General features: G+C 43.6%; 1 protein-coding gene across 4 annotated transcripts; it reads right to left on the reverse strand.

The window, feature by feature from the left end:
* Window positions 1-1,069: 1,069 nt before the first annotated feature.
* LOC117534718 (protein NLRC3-like) lies at window positions 1,070-26,929 on the reverse strand. Of its 4 annotated transcripts, none has more exons than XM_034198960.1 (9): window positions 26,814-26,929; window positions 23,120-23,263; window positions 15,498-15,733; window positions 9,707-11,525; window positions 9,103-9,276; window positions 3,467-3,640; window positions 2,606-2,779; window positions 1,823-1,996; window positions 1,070-1,277 (listed from the first exon to the last, which is right to left on the reverse strand). In XM_034198960.1, exons 2-9 carry the CDS (start codon window positions 23,230-23,232, stop codon window positions 1,232-1,234), a joined length of 2,910 nt encoding a protein of 969 aa, XP_034054851.1. In that variant the 5' UTR covers window positions 23,233-23,263; window positions 26,814-26,929; the 3' UTR covers window positions 1,070-1,231. The 4 variants fall into 4 exon arrangements, with proteins under 4 accessions (XP_034054851.1, XP_034054850.1, XP_034054852.1 ...); XM_034198959.1 differs by having other exon boundaries at window positions 9,707-11,528; XM_034198961.1 differs by lacking the exon at window positions 3,467-3,640 and having other exon boundaries at window positions 1,071-1,277; window positions 9,707-11,528.
* Between the last annotated feature and the right edge of the window lie 670 nt (window positions 26,930-27,599).

The following is a 27,599-nucleotide window of genomic DNA, read 5'->3' on the forward strand; positions in this document are numbered from 1 at the left end:
TCTACTTTGCAAACAATTTACAATTCACCATGTCTTTATCCTCATATAGAGCACAGCTGACTTCCTGTGTACTACAACAACAACAACAACAACAACAACAACGTTAGCCAGCGTAGCAGCGAGAGGTGTGTTTTCCAAAACCTGTTTCACCAGAGGCCTGTACTACGAAGCAGGATTTTCGCTAACTTCAGGGAAAACTCCGGCTTTCCGGTCCTACGAAGCTGGTTCTCTTTTTAGCAGGCTAGATCTCCATGGTAACTGATGCTTAGCGGCTAACCTGGTCGGGAGCAGGTTAGGTTGCAGGCTAAGAGCTCAACTCAGTGAAAGCACTGCCTGCTGACCAATCAGAGCTCAGTGTGCGGAGTTTAAAGCGATCAAGTCATATTACAGGAGAAAGGAAATACAGAAAAGCTGCCGTCGCAGGAAAGACGGCCGGCAAAAATCACCGACTGTGTGAACGTGAACATTAATAGAATATCTCCTCCATCTTCAGAGCAATCTGACTATTATAACATTAGCGTTAAGAAAGCTTACTTAAATATCTGCCACAACAAAAGTAACCGGATCAGAGTAACATTACGTACAGTCCGCGGCATATCACTTCATAATGTATCATATATCTCCTGATCTGAGTCAGCTGAGCCGTATCAGGCCGTGCAACACTCACAGCGTCACAGACTGGATGCAGAAGGATTATTTTAAGCAACACATTAAGTTGAGGAAACACTCGAGACAAATGTAATTAAAGTCAGATGGTGTCTTAGACGGGGCAGTGATATCATAAAGCTGTTAATGTACGCATTCAAACACTTGTTCTGTTCCCAGCTGTGTTCACCTTGCAGGTGCAGCTGTGTGGCTTTTATACTGGATCAAGTGTTTAAGTCATGGATGTTTAAAGTTTAACTTCTTCATATGTCTAATATTATAGTTGACTTTTCATTCAGGAAGTATGACGCTGCGCTGTCAGTGCGCTTCTCCATGTTTGTGATTGGTCGAATGCTCCAGATACCACCCCTTTCATGTGAACGCGCACCTAGCTAGATAGGACACGGCTGGCTTGAGCGATCCACTTGATAACCCGCGTCGTAGTACAGTTTAGCGAGAGCGCGTATGTTTTGGATTAGGCCAACCGGCTAACTCAAACATATCCAGGTTAGGTTGAACCAGCTTCGTAGAACAGGCCCCTGGTCTTGTTTTCTTTGCCGTTTTGGAATATGCTCAGATCAGATTTTCACTGCAAAATGCAACATGTCTTTGGGACGTTTATCCTCGTGGACCTGGAAGATAAACAGGAAAACACTTTTATTAAATAACCAACAATCACTTCATACAGAGGTCTTATAAATGTAGTGACTCTGCAACTGATAACATCTGCTCTGTGAATCACTTCCTGTCTTCTGCTTCAAGGAAAACTGAGATATTTATATTCCTCCACGTTCCCAGAGCTGGATTTTAGTTCACCTATTTTGTTCAAGTATTAATATGTATGTACTGCATGTACTTCTACAATATATGTACTTAATATGTAACGGTTCCTCATGAATCGCCTAAAGGACTACACCTATGTTTTATTTATGTGTTTGAATCATTCAAAAATGTTTCAGAGACATTTTAATGTTTCTGTAGCCTGACACCATCCGTGGGGAGTAAACTGTATACCAGTGGTTCTCAACCTTACAATATATTGTTTCTGGAAGAATAAAAGGAAGAGCCTGCAGTCAGTGGGTAACATCACTGACTTGTTGTGATCCCAGTGAGAGAAACACCTCCCTGTGTTTAATACTAAACTGCTGAACCAGCAGAGAGTCGACCCCTCACTGACCTGAGAGTCTCTAGTCTGAAGTCTGGACTCTCCAGAAGATCAGTCAGCAGCTTCACTCCTGAATCCTGAAGATCGTTGTGACTCAGGTCCAGAACTCTAAGATGGGAGGGGTTGGACTTCAGAGCTGAGGCCAGAGCAGAACAGCTGATCTCTGACAACATGCAGTGCTCCAGTCTGAATAAAGAAAACATGATGTAACTTTAGAAAACAATGTTCCTGATCACAAAAAGTGAAAAGATCTCTCATTAATATGAAAGACAACGTGCTTCTCCTTCAATAATGAAGAGGTGACTTCACATCTGAGACTCTGCTCCATCTACACTAACTCATGATGTGCAGCCAGACCAATAAAACACACAGGAACTGATTCAACTCAAGATCACAACGTTTACAAAGATCACAAATATTTCAGGATGAGTTTTGAAGAAATGTGAAGAAAAACATCCAGAGTATTTATTTTAGGAACAGAGGAGTCATGAAATCACAGCATCTTCAGTTTGAACTATTCAGTCAGTGGAAGCATCGTGTAGCTTCAGAAAATATTAGTGTTTAGGAGTTTTATTAGAAATATGTTCTTGTTGTATTTTGTATATAATGTATTTAAAGCGTGCTTCAGAATATAAGGTGAGTTCCAGGTGTTAGAGATGAGTGCATTATGCAGGGTAGGAGAGTCAGCATTAAGATGCTCAGCGAGGATCAGAGTGATATCAGCCTGATGTCTGCAGCTCAGAGTCAACACAACTCTCTTCATCTCAGCACAGAAGTTACAGATGGAGAACTGACCTGAGAGTCTCCAGTCTGCAGTCTGGACTCTCCAGAAGATCTCTCAGCAGCTTCACTCCTGAATCCTTCAGAGCGTTGAGACTCAGGTCCAGATGTCTCAGATGGGAGGGGTTGGACTTCAGAGCTGAGATCAGACCAGAACAGCTGATCTCTGACAACCAGCAGCCACTCAGTCTGAATAAAGAAAACATGATGTAAGTTTAGAAAACAAAGTTCCTGTTTGAAATAACTCCAGGTTTAATAATCTGTTCAGAGCTGAAGAAGGTTAGAAAGTGGAAACTCCAAAGGTAAAAGCTGTAAGAGAGAAAAAGTGAAAAGATCTCTCATTAATATGAAAGACAACGTGCTTCTCCTTCAATAATAAAGAGGTGACTTCACATCTGAGACTCTGCTCCATCTACACTAACTCATGATGTGCAGCCAGACCAATAAAACACACAGGAACTGATTCAACTCAAGATCACAACGTTTACAAAGATGGCAAATATTTCAGAATGAGTTTTGAAGAAATGTGAAGAAAAACATCCAGAGTATTTATTTTAGGAACAGTGGAGTCATGAAATCACAGCATCTTCAGTTTGAACTATTCAGTCAGTGGAAGCATCGTGTAGCTTCAGAAAATATTAGTGTTTAGTTTTATTAGAAATATGTTCTTGTTGTATTTTGTATATAATGTATTTAAAGCGTGCTGCAGAATATAAGGTGAGTTCCAGGTGTTTGAGATGAGTGCATTATGCAGGGTAGGAGAGTCAGCATTAAGATGCTCAGCGAGGATCAGAGTGATATCAGCCTGATGTCTGCAGCTCAGAGTCAACACAACTCTCTTCATCTCAGCACAGAAGTTACAGATGGAGAACTGACCTGAGAGTCTCCAGTCTGCAGTCTGGACTCTCCAGAAGATCTCTCAGCAGCTTCACTCCTGAATCCTGCAGAGCGTTGTGACTCAGGTCCAGATGTCTCAGATGGGAGGGGTTGGACTTCAGAGCTGAGATCAGACCAGAACAGCTGATCTCTGACAACCAGCAGCCACTCAGTCTGAATAAAGAAAGCATGATGTCACTTTAGAAAACAATGTTCATGTTTCAAATAACTCCAGGTTTTTTAATCATCTGTTCAGAGCTGAAGCTTTAGCAATGATGTAGAAACAAATCCCTGATAATCTCAAACTCTCTGCAGCAGTTTCTCTATTACAAATAGATGTGTTTATTACGCACAAGGGGTTCTTGACACGAAATATTATTATAAAGGCAAAATAGAAATGATAAACGGAGAAGCTACTCTTTCTACAAAATATTCCAAACGGAAATGTATTTTCCTACTGTCTTCTATATCAACCCACACATTCACAAATAAACAAAGACAGGTTTTATGCGTTATTAACCCTTAAGAGTCCCTGGGGCCATTTTTCAGCCATTCGGGTTTTGATGTTCAAGCCATTTTGGCTGTGTTGAATGAATATTGCTCAAACATGCCAGAGGATTTTCTTTTTTAGTTGTATTTGGAATTGTCGTCTCAGTTTTTTTAATTAGCCTAAAATGGCTAAGCTACATAAAAACTGATGCATTTGTTCCTAGCGGCAAAAAATGCCCCATTGAAAATGCTTTTTTTGACCCCACATTTATCTTATCATAAACTCTTGATTTCCTTTATGTTAAGGTTTCATTTTGCACTACTAGCTTTCAATTTTCACATTGGTCTACAAGATGGCGATAATTTTAACCCTTTGAAGCCTGCAGCAAAATGTCACACTTTTTACTGTTTTCTGCAATGGTCACTTGCTACTGAAATGATATGTGTGTGTCGCTTTTGATGTTGGATAATGGTATGTGTATGTGTGTGTGTGTGTGTGTGTGTTTGTGTGTGTGCATGTTTCAGCCTGTCCTCCTACAAAAAACGACCATATAGGCCGATTGGTCATGCTCTTATTACGACCCAGAGACACGTTTTAAAGTGTATGTTGTTTCTTACACGACCACTAGAGGTGCTCTAGTGGTCGTGTAAGAAACAACATGCTCCCGTCCCGTTCATTGCAAACGCTCCAGAGGGACGTTTATTCACAAATAACCCTCTCTGGAAAATCCTAAATTGTGGAATAGTTTGGTCATTAAAATGCTTTTTGATTCGATTTCTGGCGAAAAGCGTGTATTGTACTCTTAGAATCCACGTCCAGTGGATGTGTAGGATCTATAGTTTGATAGATATTACGAAGATGATTTGAGGTCTCGCCAGGATAACGTGTATGCAGCTTCCATGTAAAGTTAAAAAAGTTTTTCCGGTCTCGAAGTTTTCATAATAAAACCGGATATATTCCCCTCACTGTCAAATAATTACACAGTGATATCTGCATTACTGATCCACTAAAAAACATCAGTTTATCCTTGTTAATTACACAATATTGATTGGTTTAAATTGTGTACAATGCTTTTGTGTTTTTAACCTTCGATTCAGAGAAAAAAATTGTTTTTTCGGAATTTAGACGCTACAGTTTCCGGAGACACTATACTACCCAGAATCCCCAGCTATCGTTTGGGACTACAACATCCGCCTTGCCTTACAAACCCCGTGATTAGTCATCAAGCCCTGTGATTGGATGTTGGAGTGACAGTGCGACAAGGTTACGCTGAGCGTCAACAGCTCTATGAAATGGAATGGAACCATGGCAGACTTTCCAAAATAGCCAGAACTACACATGCTGGCTATTGTGTGTTTCGCAACATGTTCTATGGCACGTCTCTTTATAAGAGGTTTTCGTATTCAAATTCAGGGAAGGTGATTGTCAAGTGCCAAAATAAACTATGCAATATATTGGACGTTAAGTACTTTGTCAGACTTCATATTTATCTGTGGATAACCCCAACGTTTTTTTCTTATTAAAAAAAAGTATTCTTTAATGTTTAAATAAAGCCTCATTAGTTTGTCTGTTTCACACATCCTCCTGTTAATGTCTTTGGACGTCCTGCACTAAACTGTTTTATTGTAGAGATCACTACAGTATCTTCTTGATATTTTCTATTCTATATTTCTATCATGCCTTCTACTTTCCCCCAATGTTGTATGTAGGCTACTCTTAATATTTTAATGTTTTCATCAAATAAAACGTATTCAACAACAAAATTCAATAACGTGCTTTAACCACTAGGCGGTGCGGGTTAAAAAAACAGTGGTCTAGTTAATAAAACATATCAAAAATAATATGCAGGGCTGCACATAACTGGTGCGCAGGTGCGTCTCCTTGCAGTATCAACACTAATTCGGCTGACTTTTATATTTGATCCAATTGGTAGATAGGCTGTATTTACACCATAACGGTGCACAGCTGATAGAAAGGGACTTTTTTGTAGTTTTTAAAGATATTATTTACTACCTTTCCAACTCCTCATGCAGTTGACTGTTACAGGTCTATACAGGTTCATGGTACAATGCATAAGCTTCACATCGAGAGACTGAAACTGTATTTTCCTTTACCGTTCTGTTTTAATTTCACAATAAAGTTAATAGTCAGGGCTGCACATAACTGGTGCGCAGGTGCGCACGCGCACCTCCGCCAAGAAAAGAGCACCGGGTCATTTGAAAAAAGGTGCATTTGCGTACCAACATTGAGAGAGAGAGAAGGGAGAAGAGAAATGAGAGGAGAGTGTTAGGATCTGTCTGTGTTGTAGTTTTGTATGTCTGGTTATGGGTATTTTCATCCTTGTATATTGTCAACCCTAACCCTAAAGCAAGAACACTCGGAATAAAGTATTATTTTATTTAAAAAAAAAAGTTTTCCGATTTCATATCGGATAAACATCATATCCCAACATGCATTGCGGCTAAAACAATCTATGTTTTAGCCTCTGAAAAAAAAAAGGTGTCTCTCAGAATCGAAAGAGAAAAACCAATGGGAAAAACACAAAAGCATTATACACAATTTAAACCAATCAATATTGTGTAATTAACAAGGATAAACTGATGTTTTTTAGTTGGTGAGTACTGCAGATATCACTGTTAAATAATTTTATCATTGGTTTTATTATAAAAACGTCAAGACCGGAAATATTGTTTTCAACCTGTAACTTTACATGGAGGCTGCCGCATACCTCAAATCATCTTCGTAATATCTATCAAACTATAGATCAGGAGTAGGCAAGTAAGTTTGGCCGTGGGCCAATCTTTTGCTGAGCCGCAAGATGGCGGGCCAGAACATAATCAAAGCCTAATTCAAGGAATTGATTTTGGTAAGAGGGCGCAGCGCCCCTGTTGGCCCAATCCAGAGCCTTTGGCTAGACCCGCCCAAAGAGAGGCTCGTCCTCTCTAGCCCCATTTCAGTCCCAAAGCCAGGGCTATTGTCTGTATTTTAACAGACTTATCTTTTTAATTGAGGTGTATTTATTGTTCTCTTCAAAGTTTATTTTTCTCTGAAATTGTAGGGAGGATGGTCCTCCCTTTCCTCAATGGATGAGCCTCCACTGAGTAGAGTTATTAACTAGCAGTGTTATTTAACATACTTTTATTCTGATAAGTATTGTCAAGTTCTCTGGGTTTTTGGCATTTATTTGAGTGTTTGCACATTTGAGAGGCTTGAGGGGCAACAGAGGATGCATGGACAACTGGAATCCTTTTTCCTTTTCTTTATTTCAACTTTTCAAGGACACATTAGGATTATTTCAGGTTGAAAACCGTTAAAAAATATCAAAGGACAAAATAAATCAATTACAGCAGTTTTGCTTTGCAATTTAATATATTATAACCTAAATTAATCAGTAACCAAGTATTTTACTCAAACTCAATGTATGTGTGGTTGGGTTCCCCCCAACCACACATTTGCCATATGTGACCCGCTCTATCGAAATCAGTTGAAAGTCGCAACGGCTCATTTCAAAATAAACGTGGATTTGCGTAAAAAAAAAAGTTTTTCGGGGATCGGGTGTTTTGTTTGATTTTAAATAAACAAAGTCTTGGCTTTCAGAATATGAAACTTTTATTTCCAAAATCACACGATAAATACATGTTTGAAGCTTGTAAAGGGAAGATGACAGCTCTCCCTCCACTCTGCTCTTCCACAGCGCCGCCTCCCTCCCTCCGCTGACATTATGAATGTAAGCTGATATTTCGGGACAGAATTTATTTTACCGGACAAATTTGAAACTTACCGGTCATGTTTCAATAATAATAATAAGAATTGTGTAGCAGAGTTTCCGTTAGCAGGTAATCACCGGACTAGGACCGGATATGCTGATGTTTACAGCGACGTGCAGTCAGGGGAGGCAGAGCCTCACCTGTCATACTCATAGACTGGCCATACTACAATGTAACGGAACAACAACTAAAGAAAAACTAAACAGTAATAATGATAACATGTCTCCACTGATCTGTGTTGTAAATGTGATTTATGTTTGATTCCAATCGCTTTTTATAGTCAAAATCAGCAAATTTGTCGAGCTCCGCTACAACTACATGGGAGCGATGAGGAGAGAGGCAGGGACGAGCTCTGCCTCTCGTAAGCCCACAGTAACTGGCTGGAGCGCGGGCACTAATGTAACGCGGGCACTTATTTTGTGAGCGCGCCCAAGCCAGTTACTGTGGGGTGAGGTGAGGCACAGATGAGCTCTGCCTCACCTCAGAATGCGTCACCCCACAGAAACTGGCTGGAAAGCGGGCCCTAAGCGCATGCCTGCACCATCTCACTGTATGTCACCAATGTAATGTTTGTAGATCCCTTTATTACATTTATCCTCGCCATCCATAGTCTCTAAATAACTTATTTCACGTATATATGATATTTAGGCTCGCTGGTCTCATCATACAACGGCAATGAAAAAAGCACCAGGGGAGGCAGCCATAACCTCTGCCGCACTGAAGGGGGCGCAAGTGAGCCCACAGGTCCTTGTTGCTACTGTTATTCTACGCAGAGACGGTAGACGCAAACAACAAACTAGACTTTTGAAACTAGAGGAAGATACGGAGGACTTTTACAAAAAAGTAATAGAGATTGTTGTCCAGAAGGAGAGCATGGACTTCATCTTCAAGTCAAGGTAAGACCCCAATTGGTAATGAAAATGGGATCTTACTAAGAAAGAACAATCCAATATTTAGATGTTGGGTATCCTTTTGTTGAACTATATATATAGTTAATTGAGAAAGGCTGCTGCTACCGCGCCCGTCGGCAGCAAAACGGAAATGTTTGTATTTTTAATCCACAAAAAAAAAGGAAAAACACGATCAAAAAGGAGACGATCTCACCCCGTGTTGTAGAAAATAGTCCCCTCTATCTCAGCTCATCAACTGAAAGCATCTTCTCTGACTCATGGAGCACAGAGTGAGTCTGTGGAAGCTGAAAAACTCTCCGTCACACATTCACTTTCTCTGACCTATGTTATTCTACTCAATATTAAACCATTAGCAAAATCAGAAAAAAATATTGAAAATGTATTGTTCTCAGGAAAATTCTACAAATGATAAATACCGAAAAATATATCTATAATAATGATATTATTTGATCCAGTTATTGAACTAACCTGAGAGTCTCCAGTCTGCAGTTTGGACTCGTTAGTCCAGAACTCAGCAGCTTCACTTCTGAATCCTTCAGATCGTTCTCACTCAGGTCCAGATCTCTCAGATGGGAGGGGTCCGACCTCAGAGCTGAGGCCACGACTTCACATTGAGACTCTGAGAGTCCACAGTTAACAAGTCTGTCACACAAATATTACAAAAAGAGTTAGCATAAAAGAGAGAAAACATTATATTAACTTCATGAATTTGATAAAACAAGTTCATTTTCTGTTAGTCAACTTAATATAATAATATTAATAGAGTTTTCTATATTCTTTGTCAGCCTGTCAGATCTTATTTTAATCTCTTAAACATTGTGGTAAAAACAGATGTTGAACAAACTGAATGATATCTGAATGACTGCATTCACTGATAACTGTAACATACTGCTGTGTGTTGTGATCACATGCTGCTGTGAGAACATCTCTAAAGTCCTTCATTTGTTTGAAAAGGAATATGAAGAGAACTGAAAAATGTAAAAGGTAACATTATTATAATAAATAGAATAACTGATATTTGAAGAACTAAACTTCTGATCTAGTTTATAAAGTGAATCACATCTGGACTTACTGTGCCTTCCTGCAGTTCCTCACAGCTGGAATCAGTCTCTGTTTCCCCTCCTCTGATGTGTTGTACTTCTCCAGGTCCAACTCATCCAGAACCTCCTCTGACATCTGCAGCATGTAGGCCAGAGCAGAGCAGTGGATCTCAGAGAGTCTCTCTGATCTGTTCTCTGACTGCAGGAACTCTGTGATCTCCTGATGTACTGAGAGGTCCTTCATCTCTGTCAGACAGTGGAAGATGTTGATGCTCCTGTCAGGAGAGATTTCATAACTGTTCATCTCCTTCAGGTTGCTGATGGCTCTCTGGATGGTTTCTGGATGGTTGTCTGTGCAACCCAGCAGGCCTCCTAAGAGTCTCCGGTTGGACTCCAGAGAGAGGCCGTGGAGAAAGCGGACAAACAGGTCCAGGTGGCCATTTTTACTTCTGAGGGATTTCTCCATGGTGCTCTTTAGGAAGACATCCAGGGATGAGTACTCCTGATCACTGCTATCACTGCTATCACTGTTGTCTTCGTCCAAGTCTCTCTGCAGGAAGTCTTTCAGTACCGCTGTGTCTCTGTTGGTGTAACAGTGCAACATGTAGACTGCAGCCAGAAACTCCTGAACGCTCAGATGAACAAAGCAGTAGACTGTTTTCTGGAAGATCACACTCTCTCTTTTGAAGATCTCTGTACAAACTCCTGAGTGCACCAAGGCCTCGGTGACACCAAGACCACAGCGCTGCAGGTCTTCTTGGTAGAACATGATGTCTCCTTTCTCCAGATGTTCAAACGCCAGCCTCCCCAGCTTCAGAAGAAGCTCCCTGTCAGGCTTCGTCAGCCAATGTGGACTCGTCTCATGTCCCGCTTCATACTTCTGCTTCTTCCTCTTGGTCTGGACCAGCAGGAAGTGTGCGTACATGTCAGTGAGGGTCTGGGGCAGCTCTCCTCTCTGGTCTGTAGTCAACATGTGGTCCAGAACTGCAGCAGTGATCCAGCAGAAGACTGGGATCAGACACATGATGTGGAGGCTCCTGGAGCTCTTGATGTGAGAGATGATTCTGCTGGACAGGTCTTCATCACTCGATCTCCTCCTGAAGTACTCCTCTTTCTGGGCGTCAGTGAAGCCTCGTACTTCTGTTACCCTGTCCACACATTCAGGAGGGATCTGATTGGCCGCTGCAGGTCTGGAAGTTATCCAGACGAGAGCCGAGGGAAGCAGCTTCCCCCTGATGAGGTTTGTCAGCAGCACGTTGACTGAGGACTGCTGAGAGACATCAGACACAACCTCATTGTTTCTGAAGTCCAGAGAAAGTCTGCTTTCATCCAGGCCGTCAAAGATGAGCAGCACTTTGTAGACAGCCAGCTGCTCTGCTGTGACCTTCTGTAAGGTTGGATGGAAAACATGGAGCAGCCTGAGAAGACTGTACTGCTCTCCTTTGATCAGGTTCAGCTCCCTGAAGGAGAGCGGGATCACCAGACTGACATCTTGGTTTCCCAAACCCTCGGCCCAGTCCAGAGTGAACTTCTGCACTGAGAAGGTTTTTCCAACTCCAGCGACTCCGTTGGTCAGGACCGCTCTGATGGGAGTCTGCTGGTCAGGTGAGGCTTTAAAGATGTCCTGGCACTTGATTGGAGTGTCATGGAGGGGCTTCTTCTTGGAAGCTGTCTCCAGCTGCCTCACCTCATGCTGAGTATTAACCTCTTCACTGAGGCCTTGTGTGATGTAGAGCTCAGTGAAGATGCTGTTGAGGAGGGTTTCACTTTGATCAGTTCCTTCAGTCACACGTTCACATTTCCTCCTCAGACTGAGCCTATGTTCATATAGAACCTCCTGCAGACCACGTTCTGCTGGAAGAGAAGGAAACAGGAGAGAATCAGGAAAATGCTTTTGAGAATCTTAAAATAGACATGGTTTAAAAAATGATAATTTAACGCGTCAGGCCCGTCTGAAGTTTGCTAGAGAGCATTTAGATTATCCAGAAGAGGATTGGGAGAATGTCATATGGTCAGATGAAACCAAAATAGAACTCTTTTGTAAAAACTCAACTAGACGTGTTTGGAGGAGAAAGAATGCTGAGTTGCATCCAAAGAACACCATACCTACTGTGAAACATGGGGGTGGAAACATCATGCTTTGGGGCTGTTTTTCTGCAAAGGGACCAGGACGACTGATCCGTGTAAAGGAAAGAATGAATGGGGCCATGTATCGTGAGATTTTGAGTGACAACCTCCTTCCATCAGCAAGGCCTGTTGGCTCACAGTAGGCCTATTGCCATGTTAATTCAAAGATTAACTAAATATAAAGATAAATGCATTAAGAATGATAAAGATGGGTTTATTATTATATATATTATATAAAAATAATTATTTTAAATCTTGTTTTTTGCCTTAATCTATGGTCTGTGTCCTTTCGTTCATCCATTTACACCTATAGGGCCCATTCTATGTGTCAGTTTGAAGACCTTGCTGCACTAGCAACCTGTTAGGGGCTGGGGACAGAAGAGGTTACCAGCCCCTAATAGTCAAATAACCAACTTTTATCACAAGATAACACTCTTTGGTACATATAAATAAGGTTTTTTGGGGATTGGTCTCCTAACTTTAATAATGACTGAAAAGTATAAACATACCTTTTGGATTTTTCCTTTCAAATTTAATTTCCGCCTAAATTGTATCAGTGTTTGATTGTATATTTTACAAAGATGGACAAAGGTATTGGTACAAAATGTTGCTTTAGTGTATGCTTTGCCTCACCCTGAACATATAAACAAAAGTTGGTGACATTCTGATCCTTATTTCCAGATATACACGTGATAAGGTTGACATGGCGCCCTTCAGAGGAGCCTACATTTTCACTATTTTCGGTTATGGGAAAGTTCCATACATCAACCACATTTTTTTATTTTGCAGTAAAATATACAATCCGTTTCATATATTACAGATATTAAAGTAATGAAAAAACATGGTTGTGCTTTGTTCTACCTGGGGTAGGGGTATCTCCATAACTAAAGCCTTTTTTGGGGGTTTGTTCCTCTACTAGAAGAACTCTGGACATAAAGACAACAATCCTAGCCATCAGATATCTTCACTATCTTCTGTGCAGTGTTGTGCTAGTTACTGAAAACCAGTAACTAGTTACCATTACTAGTTACTTCATTTCAAAAGTAACTCAGTTACTTTACTAGTTACTTACACCCAAAAGTAATGCGTTACTGTGAAAAGTAACGTTTTCGTTACTTAAAAGAAGGGCTCCCATTAATGCCCTTATAGCAGGGGTGCCCAACCTTTTTTGAACCGAGAGCTACTTTTAAAGTTGCCAGTCTGCCGAGATCTACCAGTCCAAATAGAGAGGCATTACTGACAGCCTACTACCAGGTAAATACACACTTCTACTTGTATAAAACTGACCTTTGTACGATGAATACTTCCTAAAATACTGCAGATCCTTTATCTTACCTCTTTCTAATCTACACACATACAAGTATTTAACTGAAGTTACACAACAGTGTTGTTGATACAGAGTTGGAGTTTATTCACAAGTCACTACAGTGGGTAATGTTTTCAAGAAGCATTGAACAGTGCTGCCACATATGACACAGGGAAAAAGAAAATACTCAGAACCCTTTCTTTGCTATTAAAATGAGGCTTACTAATAAGACAACTCAGATCTGAAGCTACTCAGGAATCTGCTGCAACAGTGCAATAAAAAAGACAACATTAATAGAATCAAACCCTTTTTTGTAGCATTTTAGTAGATTATAAAAAGAAATAGGATGCAAGCAACACTAGTTTCTTAACCTGAATTGATAATAGACTATAATCAATTTAAGTTTGCATTCTTATACCATTTTGTACAATAATTATAATGAATAAGTTCAAACAAACTAAAACTTACATCTGATTAATAACGGTATCTAACTTGAGTTTTTATTATATCAAAAACCTGTTGAAATGCTTCTGTTATTTGTACTGTCCCCCAAAAGCGCGTCGGCAGCCTCCAGGAATGCTTCTTACACAACTTCGCCGTCTTTGAAAGACTTGATAAGAACGTGACTGACACGATAAGGTGCTATGGTAGCAGCCTTGCTCTTGTTGTTGGGCCTGGTGAAAATGGACTGCTGTGCATTTAGCTGTCCTTTCAGGCCCCTCCCCTTTTGGAGCGTAGGGCAGAATTAGGAGGGAATTCCGTCTCGTAGCGTTTGTGCACTGTTTTGAAATGCCGCTCCTGAATTACCCTTCTTCGATAAAGCCACGCTCGCATTGCAGATGAGACAGATGGACTTTGAATTGGAATAGATACAAAAATAATCATCCTCCCACTCGGAGTGAAATTATATATTTTGGGCTTTTTTGCTTCTGCCATAATTGCGGTCTTGTGTGTGTGCGGACTGTCACTCCTGTTGACACGACAACGTCAGCGAAATAGTGCCCACTGCCCACCAGCCACGCCCCGACACATGGGGTCACACCGGCCAATCACAAAGATTTGATGCGTTCAAGTGCATTATTCTGGCACAGGAAGATTATGTTATAGGACATTAACGATAAAACAGAATATGGTTGTTCTATTTTTAGACACATCTCGCGATCGACTGGGAATCTCCCCGCGATCGACTGGTTGGGCACCCCTGCCTTATAGCCTTCATTTCAGTACTGTTATTGCATTGGAGAATAATACAATCTGTTGATCAACTTGACATGCATTATATGCAATCTGGATTGCATCGATATGAGCTGGCTTTCCATTTTTGTATTTTCTTTCTCCAGGTAGTTGGAAAAAGTTTTCCGTCCCATATGCCGTGTGCCGCCCGGACATGCTATCATGCTAACTAGCTCCCTGAAAGCGGGTGACTCCACTGTAGCAATAGCCTGCACGTGTTCTACAACATACCGTGCAATGGCTTTATCGACTTTTCCCTGGCTAGCAGTCCCTCGGTTAAAATCCAGCCGCTGTTGCTTAGGTGGAGGTGGAGTGGCGTCGGCTGAGTCTCTGTGGTCTTAGCTACTAGCTTCGTCCCAGCATGTTGTTTTTGCAGATGTTTTAAGAGATTTGAATGACTGGTTTGGGCAGTAGATAGAATCTTTGACCCGCCAAGACACATCTTACATTTAACTAAAACGTTATTTTCTTTGTGCTCGACAAAAGTGAAATAGTGAGAATATCTCCAGGTGGAGAAACTAGACTTGAGCTCCGCCGCCGCCATGATAGTCTTGTTAGTAAACAACACAAACACGCCCACAGCGCGTCTCCGCATGTGACACAGGAAGTATCTAAGTACATTTACTCAAGTACTGTACTTAAGTACAGTTCTCATCTCTGTTCGCCTGGCTGTTGACTATATAAAAAAAAACTAACGCAGTAACGGAGTAACGCACCATGTAGTAACGGTAACTGAGTTACTGAATTCAAAAAGTAATGCGTTAGAGTACTAGTTACTACAAAAATAACGGCGTTACTTTGTAACGCGTTACTGTAACAACGCCTTGAAGAAGATCTATGCTTTACAATGCGACACTAAACAAAATATGAATACAAATGAAAAATTCTGGACATGAAGACTCCAGAAGGAACAACCAAATACCACGTGGCAGAGATCTTTACTATCATACGTAAATGTTATATTTCTGCAGGGCTAATGTTTTCCTGAGATTAAGACAGAAAACATTTTTTAGGGAAACACTACAGTCCCATGGTAAATATTTTTTTACAAACTTAAAAACAATGCCTGAAGAGATCAGGTGATAGTATTTCTTTGGAAGAGAAGACACCCAGCACCCAGACGGAGGTAAAGACGCTGCATGTGTTCAGCCTCTTACTTTGTACAGAACTGGTCTGACTGGCCGTCTGCAGTCCAGCTCTGGTTCTGGGTCTTTCTCCACACTGAGGACAGGAGGAGTCTCCTGATGGAGGGTGCTGCTCCCAGTATGAGGTGATGCACTGTCTGCAGAACCAGTGCCCACAGCTGGTAGAGACTGGATCCTTCAGGACATCCTGACACAGAGCACAGCTGTACAGCTGCTCCTCCACAGGAACACCACTCTTCCTCTTCCCTCTGTGGAGATGAACACATCCTTTATAGCACTTTACATTAGTGGAGCTGATTCTCACCAAAGGTACAACAAGGGGGCAAATTCTAGTTTGATATTTAAAAATATCTCTATATAATATATCTTGGTGATTAGGTCGATAGTTTGAGCTTCATATTATTATAAAACCAAACAGCATCCTGTCTGGATTCATGACCCAGAGGAGCACATGTTCCCTGTATCTACTAAGGCATACATCAGCTGTATTAATCTATCAAAACTATAGCATTATGAACCCAATTTACATAGAATTTATTATATAATATTTTGTGAATTTATTCCAATAAAAATATTGAAAGGATAACGAAATAACAACGTGATGATAGTGATTTGTAAAAAGATTAAGTTAATGCATTGTCAGGTCCGTCTGCAACACGACGAGCAAAACACTTTAAAATGTTTGTTTTCTGAATGAGATCAGTTTCATTAAAGCTAATGTTGGAGCTATATATCGCTTTATCCATCCATCCATCTTCTTCCGCTTATCCGTGGTCGGGTCGCTGAGGTAGCAGTTACAGCAGAGAGCCCCAAACTTTCCTTTCCCTGGCCACATCAACCAGCTCTGACTGGGGATTCCAAGGCGCTCCCAGGCCAGCGAAGAGATATAATCCCTCCACCTGGTCCTAGGTCTACCCCTCAGTTTCTTCCCAGCTGGACGTGCCTGGAACACCTCCCTAAGGAGGCGCCCAGGAGGCATCCTTACTAGGTGCCCGAACCACCTCAACTGGCTCCTTTCGACGCGAAGGAGGAGCGGTTCAACTCCGAGTCCCTCCCGGATGACTTCTCACCTTATCCCTAAGAGAGATGCCAGCTACCCTGCGAAGAAACTCATCTCGGCCGCTTGTATCTGCGATCTCGTTATTTTGGTCATGACCCATCCTTCATGACCATAGGTGAGGGTAGGAACGGCCCGGTAGATAGAGAGCTTTGCCTTCTGGCACAGCTCCCTTTTCATTAAAACGGTGCGGTAAAGCGACTGCAGTACCGCTCCCGCTGCTCCGATTCTCCGGCCCATCTCACGCTCCATTGTACCCTTACTTGAGAACAAGACCCCGAGATACTTGAACTCCTTCACTTGGGGTAAGGACTCATTCCCTACTTGGAGTGGACAGTCCATCGGTTTCCTGCTGAGAACCATGGCCTCAGATTTGGAGGTGCTGATCCTCATCCCAGCCGCTTCACACTCGGTTGCGAACCGATCCAGTGAGTTCTGAAGGTAACCCATGAAGCCATTAGAACCAGATCATCTGCAAAAAGCAGTGGTGCAATCCTTAGTCCACCGAACTGCAGACCACCTCCCCCCCTCCCACGCCTCAAAATCCTATCCATGTATATTACAAACAGGATTGGTGACAAAGCTCAGCCCTGGCGTAGGCCAACCCTCACCGGAAATGGGTCAGACTTACTGCCGAGGACCCAGACACAGCTCTCGCTTTGGGAGTACAGAGATTGGATGGCCCTGAGTAGAGACCTCCCGCAGCACCTCCCACAGTAACTCCCTGGGAACCCGGTCATATGCCTTCTCCAAATCTACAAAACACATGTAGACCGGATAAGCATACTCCCAGGCCCCCTCCAGGATCCTTGCGAGAGTAGAAAGCTGATCCGTCGTTCCACGACCAGGACGGAATCCGCACTGTTCTTCCTCAATCTGAGGTTCGACAACCGGCCTGACCCTCCTTTCGAGTACCTTATGCCCCTTTCACACCAACGCGTTTTCAGCTCCGGCTCGGAGCCGGAGCCTGAAAAGTGCCGGTTTTTCCTGTTCACACCGCAGCGGCGCCACCTCTTAGCTCCGGAATCCGGTTCACTTCCAGCTCCAAAAAATTGTCGGTCTAGAGGCAAGAGCTTCGGAGCTAAGAGGTCGCGTTACTTACGTCTCTCTTACGTTGAGGCATGCAGGAAACTAAACCCACCTCACCTGAACATGGGTCGACTGTCATGCCTGCCTACAAGCAGTAGTGCTTATAAACACACTTTATAAAGTCAGGCAACACTAACCAGGCTTCGTGTGATTCTGTTTATTTGTACCTTACTTTGACCATCCGTTCATTGTTATTGATCATTGTGGAGAGAGGCAGACGTTTTGTTTTGTATTGTAGCAGCTATCGGATGGAATCAATACATGGGCTGCACAGGTTGTCGTGTCCGACTATCACAAGTAGAATCATAATAAAAATACGCCGGTAAAATGTGCCTGTAGAAAACGGTTTATGCCACAATAGGATAGCAATAGCAAGTAGTCAGTTTAGCTTCGGTTGCTATGCTAACATCACCCATTTTATACCAGAGAAACGTTCATAATGTTGTGAAGCCAAACAGCGTCAATTCAGACTGACACACATTCACTTAGGCTAAGGGGAACTGGGGATATGTATCAGCTGCTTGTGTGAGTCGGAGAGTGAATACTTTAGAGCGGCCGCTGCAGTGTGAGCTAACCGGGAGCTAACGGGAGAATAAACTCCCGTGGAAGAGCAGCCAACACTGCAGCGGTCGGTAAATGCTGCAGAAACACAATAATAAACAATGAACCACGGCACTCGGGAGCAAAGTATAAGGTTGGAGCAGTCCTTATTTAATTTAATCTGGCTTTGTGTGATTAAAAGCAACACGATCATCGACCCGACGCAGTTGTTGTTGTTGTTGTTGTGAGCGGCGTAACACCGTTGGGGAGCAAATCAGCGATATAAACGGTGACGTCATGACGCAGCAGCGGCAGCACCAGTCGGGCTCTGGGCGGTGTGAACAGAGCGGGAGCAGAAAAGGGAAACCGGAGCTGAACCAGAAAAGCTCTAGCTCGGAGCTAGAAAGGTAAAAGCGCTGGTGTGAAAGCCGCATTAGAGTAAACTTTCCCGGGGAGGCTGAGTAGTGTGACGCCTCTATAATTGGCTCACACCCTCTGACCCCCCTTTTTGAAAAGGGGAACCACCACCCCGGTCTGCCACTCCTTCGGTACTGTTTCCGACTTCCACGCAACGTTGATGAGACGTGTCAACCATGACAGTCCCTCAACACCCAGAGCCTTCAGCATTTCTGGGCAGATCTCATCCACCCCCGGGGCTTTCTCACTGTGGAGTTGCTTGACTACCTCAGTGACCTCCCCCCGGGAGATTGATGTTGATCCCCTGTCATACTCCAGCTCTGCCTCTACCAGAGAGGGCGGAGTTGTTGGGTTCAGGAGTTCCTCAAAGTGTTCCTTCCAACGCCCTAACACTCCATCAGTTGAGGTCAACAGCGTCCCATCCTTACTGTACACAGCTTGGATAGTTCCCTGCTTCCCCCTCCTGAGGTGTCGGACAGTTTTCCAAAACAACTTTGGTGCTGCCCGAAAGTCCTTTTCCATGGCTTCTCCGAACTTCTCCCACACCCGCTGCTTTGCCTCGGCCACGGCTGAGGCTGCTGCCCTTCGGGCCTGTCGGTACCTTGCAACTGCCTCGGGACTCCCCCGGGATAACATATCCTTGAAGGCCTCCTTCTTCAGTCGGACGGCTTCCCTGACATACCGGCAATGGACGTCCACTCTCGGGAGATGTCCGACAGTGGTGCGGTTACCCAAAGTGACAGACCTAATTTGACCCCTATTTAGAGGCAATGGACGTCCACTCTCGGGAGAGAGACCTCCAGCATGTGTCCCTGAAATGGGGACTCAGGTTATTTCACACATCCAGGAGAGACCGCAGAAATCACCTCTCTGTGGCCGCTCCAAGACCCCCAAAGGACGGACTACAGACCTCCAGCATGTGTCCCTGACATGGGGACTCTGTTTATTTCACACTTCCAGGAGGGACGACGGGTAAACCCCCTCTCTTTGCCGGCTCACAGAGCCCCGAAGGACGGACTAGAGACCTCCAGCATGCGTCCCTGAAATGGGGACTCAGGTTATTTCACACATCCAGGACAGAGACCGGGGAAATCACCTCTCTGTGGCCCCTCCAAGACCCCCAAAGGATGGACTAATGACCTCCAGCATGTGTCTCTGACACGGGCACCTCCATAACCTTGCACACCGTGAGTCCCCTGGCCCCCGGACTTAAGCACTCCCCCACGGACTAAACCCAGATGATCACACCCTACAGAACCTCATGCCCCTGGTAACCCTAAAAGGGGGGTGGATTTTGCGGTGCTTTACCGTCCGCCCATCGTCATCCATATTCGGCCTTCTTCACGGCACCCCCCCCTGTGATGGAGGTTCACACTTTAACTTTTTTGTCATATTCGTCTTTCCACGGGTGGGTGCGCCTGGCAAAGCTGTGTACCCAAACTTAAGCACTCTCACTCTGACTAAACACATAAGGACATCCGGGTAAGACCTTAGTGCCCCTGGTAAACCTTGCGAATCCATGTCGTTAAATGAGCTCAGTAATGTACTGCACAACATCACACGGGTAAATGAGCTCCGTAATGCCCTGCAATATCAAATTTGGTTTATTTCCAAGAAAGCCAGGAAAATACACCTATCTCCGTCATGTCCTGTAAAATATCATTCTTTGTTTATTCCCATCATTCAGGCAAATACACATATCTTTGTCCACTCCAGTAGCAGAGTCGAACCCGCAGTTTGGAGGAACCGACCGCCAAGCACCGGCACGTGGACCCGGGGGGGAGACCCTCCGATGGCGGGTCAAATTTGCTGACGGCTGGACACTAGCCGTAGAGGAACACCCGGGCAGAAACCAGGCAGTTCCCTCTTTGCAGACAAGCATATGTGGTTGTTACGCAGGATCAAACAGGTAGCCTGTGATGAAGTAGGGTCGACCCTATATCATGTGAAGCCACCGAGCGCTTGTAGCAACCCCCTTAGGGACAAGCATATACAGTATGTGGAGCACCCCAATTGATGATACCGCAGCCGACGGCTCGACTCAAGCCTCTGGAGGGACACCCGCGACCAGGCAATATCCCCCTTACGGCAAGCATATATGTACCAACCAGGTAGCCCGTGATGAAGTAGGGTCGACCATATATCATGTGAAGCCACCGAGCACCGGTCCCCGGGGGAACCGGGCCTGGGGAAAAGCCAATTGCTGAATGCCGCAGCCGACTAAGGCCACTATGCAACAGTGGAGGGTAAGAGAAACAAATGTTTGCCTGGCACTCCTCTGCGAAGTGGGGAGGTTCCAGCCCGGAGGTTCCACCCCGCTGCGGAACCCGTGGTGGGACCCCTGAGTCAGACGGTTCGTCTTGGAAACGCTTCATATCTGTCGGCCCGGGAGGTAAGAGACACGCAGGGTTACCCCCACGCAGCACACCCTCCCGGCCATCAGAGTCGAACCCGCAGTTCGGAGGAACCGACCGCCAGAGCACCGGCACGTGGACCGGGGGAGAAGACCCTCCAATGGCGGGTCACGTTTGCCATTCGATCAGTGAGGTCAAAGGAGAAGAACCCGCAGTTTGGAGGAACCGACCGCCAGAGCACCGGCACAAGGCCGGGCCGGCAGAGAGGCCCTCCGATGGCGGGTCGCGTCTGCCATTCGATCAGTGAGCTCAGAGGAGAAGAACATAGAAAAAAATGGACAAAATCCGTTAATGTACGGGTGAGTTGGGGGGGAGGGGGAACGGCTGGAAAAAGGCCGTGGGGGGGCACCCGGGACCGGGCAGTGCCCCCGGTAGAAGGAACCGGGTGGAACGGGCCAAAACAGAAACAAAAATAATAATAACCAGGCAAAAGGGGTGAAAATGTAAAAAAGTATCCGAAAATAGTGCCTCATAAGGCGGGTAGAGTCCCCTGTCAACTCCCCTTGCATTCCTCCAGAGTCAGAAAAAAGTCTGAGTTGACTTAAAGTTTGGTAAGAACCATGCTGGGGGCTCTCTAGGCAACAAATTCATCTGAGCCAGAGTGCACATAGCGGACACATTCCTCCATGAAGTGAGACAGCCGTTTTTTTTCTGAGTCCTCTCAAAAACTGGGTTTCCGATTTCGTGCGGACTGTAGTCTGAAATGGATGAATGCATTTTTTTGACGGAGAAGGGGAGGCTTGATTTCCCCTCTCCGCTGTAAGTTGGGGGGGGGAGTGGAAAAGTGTCCGGGGCTTTGGCCGGAAGCGCCGAAGGGTTGAGCTTTTTTGAGCCCCTTTTCTGTTGGCACTTTGAAGCTTTTTCAACAATTTTTTTAAACTTCAGTTTTGATTATTTTAAGATATAATTGACCGTTTTCTTTACTTTTTTCTTCTTTCCACAGGTGGGGGCGCATGGCAGGAGCTCCCAAATTCTGCCTGGAACCTCCAGGATTTATGGGCTAAGCTCCATAAACTGACAAAGTCACCCAGAAATGTCACTTTATAGCCCAAAAATATATAATACAAATACATTTAAATAGTAAAAGGTACAATTGTGCTCCGAATTACCCGGAATTTGATTTATTATGATAGTGAATAAAAATAATTTTCATGGAAAAAAGTGTTAAAACGCCTGATATATGCAGGACCCCAGTGAGCTCCAGACTATGTGCATTGTGTTTGGGAACCATGTTAATGATAACATAAATCATTTAAATGCAAAAATAATGATTAAAAATCATTTTTAGGGGGATAACTGTGGAGAGGAGCCTGAAAATGACTCTCCAGCACCCCGGAGAAGCAGGCTGTGAGACCCACAGAGTGCACCCAGAGAGCTCCTTGCAGCACATGGCTCCCCCACCTAGAGGACAGGCTGCTTCACAGCACTTTGTAAGCCAGGAAAGCAGCTTGAATCGTGGGTACATGAGTGTTAAAAGTGCATTAAACTGTTTTAATTCAAATGCACATTTGACTGGACAAACAGCCGGTCATATGGACAGGAAACTGTCCATTTCGTCCACATTTGACTAATGAAATGTACAAGAAGATAAGTACAGCAGAGTCACTGCTGTTAGCAGGGTCTCAGACTCACAGGCAGAGATCCAGGGTGATGCACAAGGCTTTTCTACCCAGCAATAAGTCTCTGAAAGGCGGGGAAAAGTGGTGTGAATAGAGGGAGAGAGTACCCAGAGAGAAGCGGGGTGTGAGACTCACAGAGACCCAGAGAGCTCCATGCAGCAGGTGGCTCTTCCACCCAGACTGCACCCAGAGAGATCCTTGCAGCGCATATTGCCTAGGCAATAGTTGCCTAGTTGCCTAGTTCTGGAAATAAAGTATTCCTGCTTTCAACCTATTTTCTGCATTTGGGTCCTGCGTACCTTGCCCTCCAGCCGTAACAGAAATATCCTTAAATAATGTTTACTGTTCTCTATTCTCCTTGTTTACTATACTCTACGGTGTTTCTATAATATCTTACTGTGTTTTATGTACTCTACTGCACACATTATTAAAGAACAGTTCAGATTATCAGATTATATAAAATCTGATTTACAGTTTACAGTAGAAACAGACTCTTACTTTGGGTCTGAGGGTCCAGGTTCATTACTGAAGTATGGAGGGGTCTCTTTAGACCAGTCACTCTTCAGAGACAGACAGCTGGAGACTGAAGACTTGTCCTCTTCCTCACTCATCTTCTCCAGTCTGAGAGATCAACCAGTAACACTGCAGACACACACACAACCACACAACAACACACACAACCACACACACAACCACACACACACACACACACACACACACAATTATTTAAATCCAAACCATCATAATAAACTTTGGTTTAATTACATCAAATCAGTCAGACTTCAGACAGGCCGCTCTCCATCTTGACTTTCCGGGGAAGTTACCGGTTATGTAATTATGATGAATCAGAAAACAGTCAATTAAAAAGTTTAAAGTATTTGAAAATGACACCTTGGACTCTAGGAAATATATTTTTCGATAACCCATTATTTTATACATACAGTTCAACAGAGTCAATTATTAATGTCTTAAAAACCTATCATAGCTGTTGGTTATTTTGTTCATTGTGTTGATGCTACGTCCACAGCAGATCTTCTATAAAAAAAATAACTTTCCAAATTGGGATCAATAAACTATCTCTATCTATCTATCTATCTATCTATCTATCTATCTATCTATCTATCTATCTATCTATCTATCTATCTATCTATCTATCTATCTATCTATCTAGAGCCCCAGCACCAGCTGACCTATGAGGGCGACCTCAAAAATATTTATGAGAGAGATGTAGTAGTGTAAAATGTAGTGTTATCAATGGAACCTAATCATATTAATTTACTTTTACCTTATGCATTACTAAAAACTGACCAATATCAAACTTTTCTTTAAAGGAGACATGTCATGCTTTTCCGGTTATTACCCGTCCCCTTGTGTGTTATGAAGGTTTTTATGCATGTAAACGGGCTGCAGAGTCAAAACCTTGTGACGTGTGAACACCCAGTAGCCACGCCCAAAACTATGACGCGATACGGTCATGCGGTAGCCGGAACCAAATGCGCCAATCCGTGGAGCCGTTACGTTACATCCGCGGAGCCGTTACGTTAAGCCCCCGCTGATTGGTCCAAATTGACCAATCCACGACTTCCTCACACACTCAGTGCAGGCAGCTCAGCTGATTTCTCCTCCCTGCTGCAGGCTGATAACAGACAGTTGGGATCGCGGGGAAATTCTCTCTGGAGACCCATTCTCTCTACAGACCCGTTCTCTCTGCAGACCCATTCTCTCTGCAGACCCATTCTCTCTACAGACCCATTCTCTCCGCAGACCCGTTCTCTCTACAGACCCATTCTCTCTGCAGACCCGTTCTCTCTACAGACCCGTTCTCTCTGCAGACCCATTCTCTCTACAGACCCATTCTCTCTGCAGACCCATTCTCTCTGCAGACCCATTCTCTCCGCAGACCCATTCTCTCTGCAGACCCATTCTCTTTACAGACCCATTCTCTCTACAGACCCATTCTCTCTGCAGACCCATTCTCTCTGCAGACCCATTCTCTCTGCAGACCCATTCTCTCTGCAGACCCGTTCTCTCCGCAGACCCGTTCTCTCTACAGACCCATTCTCTCTACAGACCCATTCTCTCTGCAGACCCGTTCTCTCCGCAGACCCATTCTCTCTACAGACCCATTCTCTCTGCAGACCCATTCTCTCTGCAGACCCATTCTCTCCGCAGACCCATTCTCTCTGCAGACCCATTCTCTTTACAGACCCATTCTCTCTACAGACCCATTCTCTCTGCAGACCCATTCTCTCTGCAGACCCATTCTCTCTGCAGACCCATTCTCTCTGCAGACCCGTTCTCTCCGCAGACCCGTTCTCTCTACAGACCCATTCTCTCTACAGACCCGTTCTCTCTGTAGACCCATTCTCTCTGCAGACCCATTCTCACTGCAGACCCGTTCTCTCTGCAGACCCGTTCTCTCCGCAGACCCGTTCTCTCTACAGACCCATTCTCTCTACAGACCCATTCTCTCTGCAGACCCGTTCTCTCCGCAGACCCGTTCTCTCTACAGACCCATTCTCTCTACAGACCCATTCTCTCTGCAGACCCATTCTCTCTACAGACCCATTCTCTCTACAGACCCATTCTCTCTGCAGACCCATTCTCTCTGCAGACCCATTCTCTCTGCAGACCCATTCTCTCTGCAGACCCATTCTCTCTGCAGACCATTCTCTCCGCAGACCCATTCTCTCTACAGACCCATTCTCTCTGTAGACCCATTCTCACTGCAGACCCATTCTCTCTGCAGACCCATTCTCTCTACAGACCCATTCTCTCTGCAGACCCATTCTCTCTGCAGACCCATTCTCTCTGCAGACCCATTCTCTCTGCAGACCCATTCTCTCTACAGACCCATTCTCTCTGCAGACCCATTCTCACAGCGTATATCAACCTTTTTCTTTCTCAATATCAAGCCACACTTATTGTTTTTACTTCGGCTGTGACTTTGTGTGTGCTCAGGATGAGTTTGGCTGTGTATCGCTAAACAAGGAAATAACACCTCCACAGAGCTCAGCGCGATTCACAACGTCCCGACTGGTCCCGACCAATCGGAGCACACTGGGCTCACAGGGAGGGGGGGGGCAAGAGCTGCAACGAGCCGTTTAGTGGAGAGAGTGAATACTGCTGAATACACATACTTTACAGAGATGCTGTATGCGAAACCAATGTGAGTTTGGAAAATTGCATAGTATTTTTCTATTTTAGTAGACCTCAACAATGGAATTATGATCAGTGGAAATGGCCATGACACCTCTCCTTTAAAATATTCACTTTAACTTGAAGATTAATGTCAAACTTTTCTTAAGTGTTTCAATATAACTTGAACAGAATTAAAAACAGCAACAGAATGAATGTCTTATCATTTATAGGCCTTTCAAATAAAATCATATATGTGTATGTCACCCCTTTGTAAACAACATTTTGATTAGCAAATGTAATTTACATATTTTTTTATAACATTACATTTATTTTGTAATTCAATCACATAATTCATACCATCAGTAGAGATGAAGTGCCTTTTCTAAAGTAGCCTAGAAATAAAGCCAGATAGTGCCTTTATATACTGTCACAGTATGCATTTCGCCTGCCGTCTTGTAAGCACACTTTACAATTCATGATATTTACTGACCGGTATCATGATGTAGTTATTTCTACATCAGTTTTAAACGTGTATCACTATTGAATTACAGTAAAATATGTTAAAGTTGGTATCTAGCATAGTATCAAAATGAAGATAAGCCCCGCCTCCTCATCAGCGCACACTGTAAAAACAGTTCTGATGGTGAAGTCAACAAAACTCAATTTTGTTATGTAATTTACTTGCCCTAAATTAGTTTTTTTTCAATGTGCGTTTAAATAAGTAACACTTAAGCAACATTGAGCATGTTTTAAGAACTCACACACACAATTATTTAAATCCAAACCATCATAATAAACATTGGTTTAATTACAACAAATCAGTCAGACTTCAGACAGGCCGCTCTCCATCTTGACTTTACGGGGAAGTTACCGGTTATGTAACTCTGATGAATCAGAAAACAGTAAATTAAAAAGTTTACAGCATTTGAAAATGTCACCTTGGACTCTAGGAAATATATTTTTTCGATAACCCATTATTTTAAACATACAGTTCAACAGAGTAAATCATGAATGTCTTAAAAACGCAACAGAGTCTGGTGTTAACACTCACCCTGTTTTCTTCCTCCTGCTCCGTTGAAGTGTAAAATGGAGTCAGGCCGTCTGACTACATATTTTCACTTCAATGTCCTCACCTGTCTGCAGCTCCTCCCTTTGTTTAATAACCTGCTGAACAGGAACACACAGGGATTATTTTCAGTAAAATAGAAATAGACATGCAGCTAAACACAAGCAGAACAGAGTTATGAACTAAAACCTCAGTGTGAAAACAACCCAGTACAAGTAAACATCCTGCATTCAAAACCTCACTAAAGTTAAAGTGTGCAGGTGTACTGCTGCATTTATTGCAGTTTACTGATGTTTTACCTCCTTAATAAACTGCTGGTTAGTTTAATCTGCAGCAATGCATCATATTCTATAAGATCATATGTGTTTTTAACCGTGTCCTGTGAAAACCACATATTGCCTAAGAGTCAACTTTTCACATGTCTCTCATTAAAACAGCCCTGTTTCTATCTCTGAGAGGCTGCATCTCCCTAGTAGAGGTATACAGGTGATGTACTTAAGTAATGTAGAAGTACCTTACATGTGTACTCCTTTTAAAGCACTGGATTAGCAGATCCTCAGCTGAAGCACCTCATACTCTTTTGGTTATTGTGTTCATTGTGTTGATGCTCAGGGGAGGTGCCAGGGGGTAGCTAACAATTGGCCTAGCAACGGCTTAGCAACCCCATTGTTTTGTTATGAAAATGCATCTATATATATTTATACACAGTCTCGCGAGATCTATCAGGGGTTGTTGTAAGTTAAAGCGCAAACTGTTACTTGGCTAATGTTG

This window comes from Gymnodraco acuticeps, unplaced genomic scaffold (assembly GCF_902827175.1).
Source record: "Gymnodraco acuticeps unplaced genomic scaffold, fGymAcu1.1, whole genome shotgun sequence".
Classification (NCBI taxonomy): domain Eukaryota; kingdom Metazoa; phylum Chordata; class Actinopteri; order Perciformes; family Bathydraconidae; genus Gymnodraco; species Gymnodraco acuticeps.

Bases quoted from the DNA above. Each gene is read 5' to 3' on its own strand.
- LOC117534718 (XM_034198959.1), bottom strand. From the start codon at position 23,232: ATGAGTGAGGAAGAGGACAAGTCTTCAGTCTCCAGCTGTCTGTCTCTG. The intron at 3,641-9,102 runs GTTAGTTCAATA...TTCTTTATTCAG, and splicing joins TGCAGACTGGAGACTCTCAG to ACTGAGTGGCTGCTGGTTGT. The intron at 2,780-3,466 runs GTCAGTTCTCCA...TTCTTTATTCAG, and splicing joins TGCAGACTGGAGACTCTCAG to ACTGAGTGGCTGCTGGTTGT.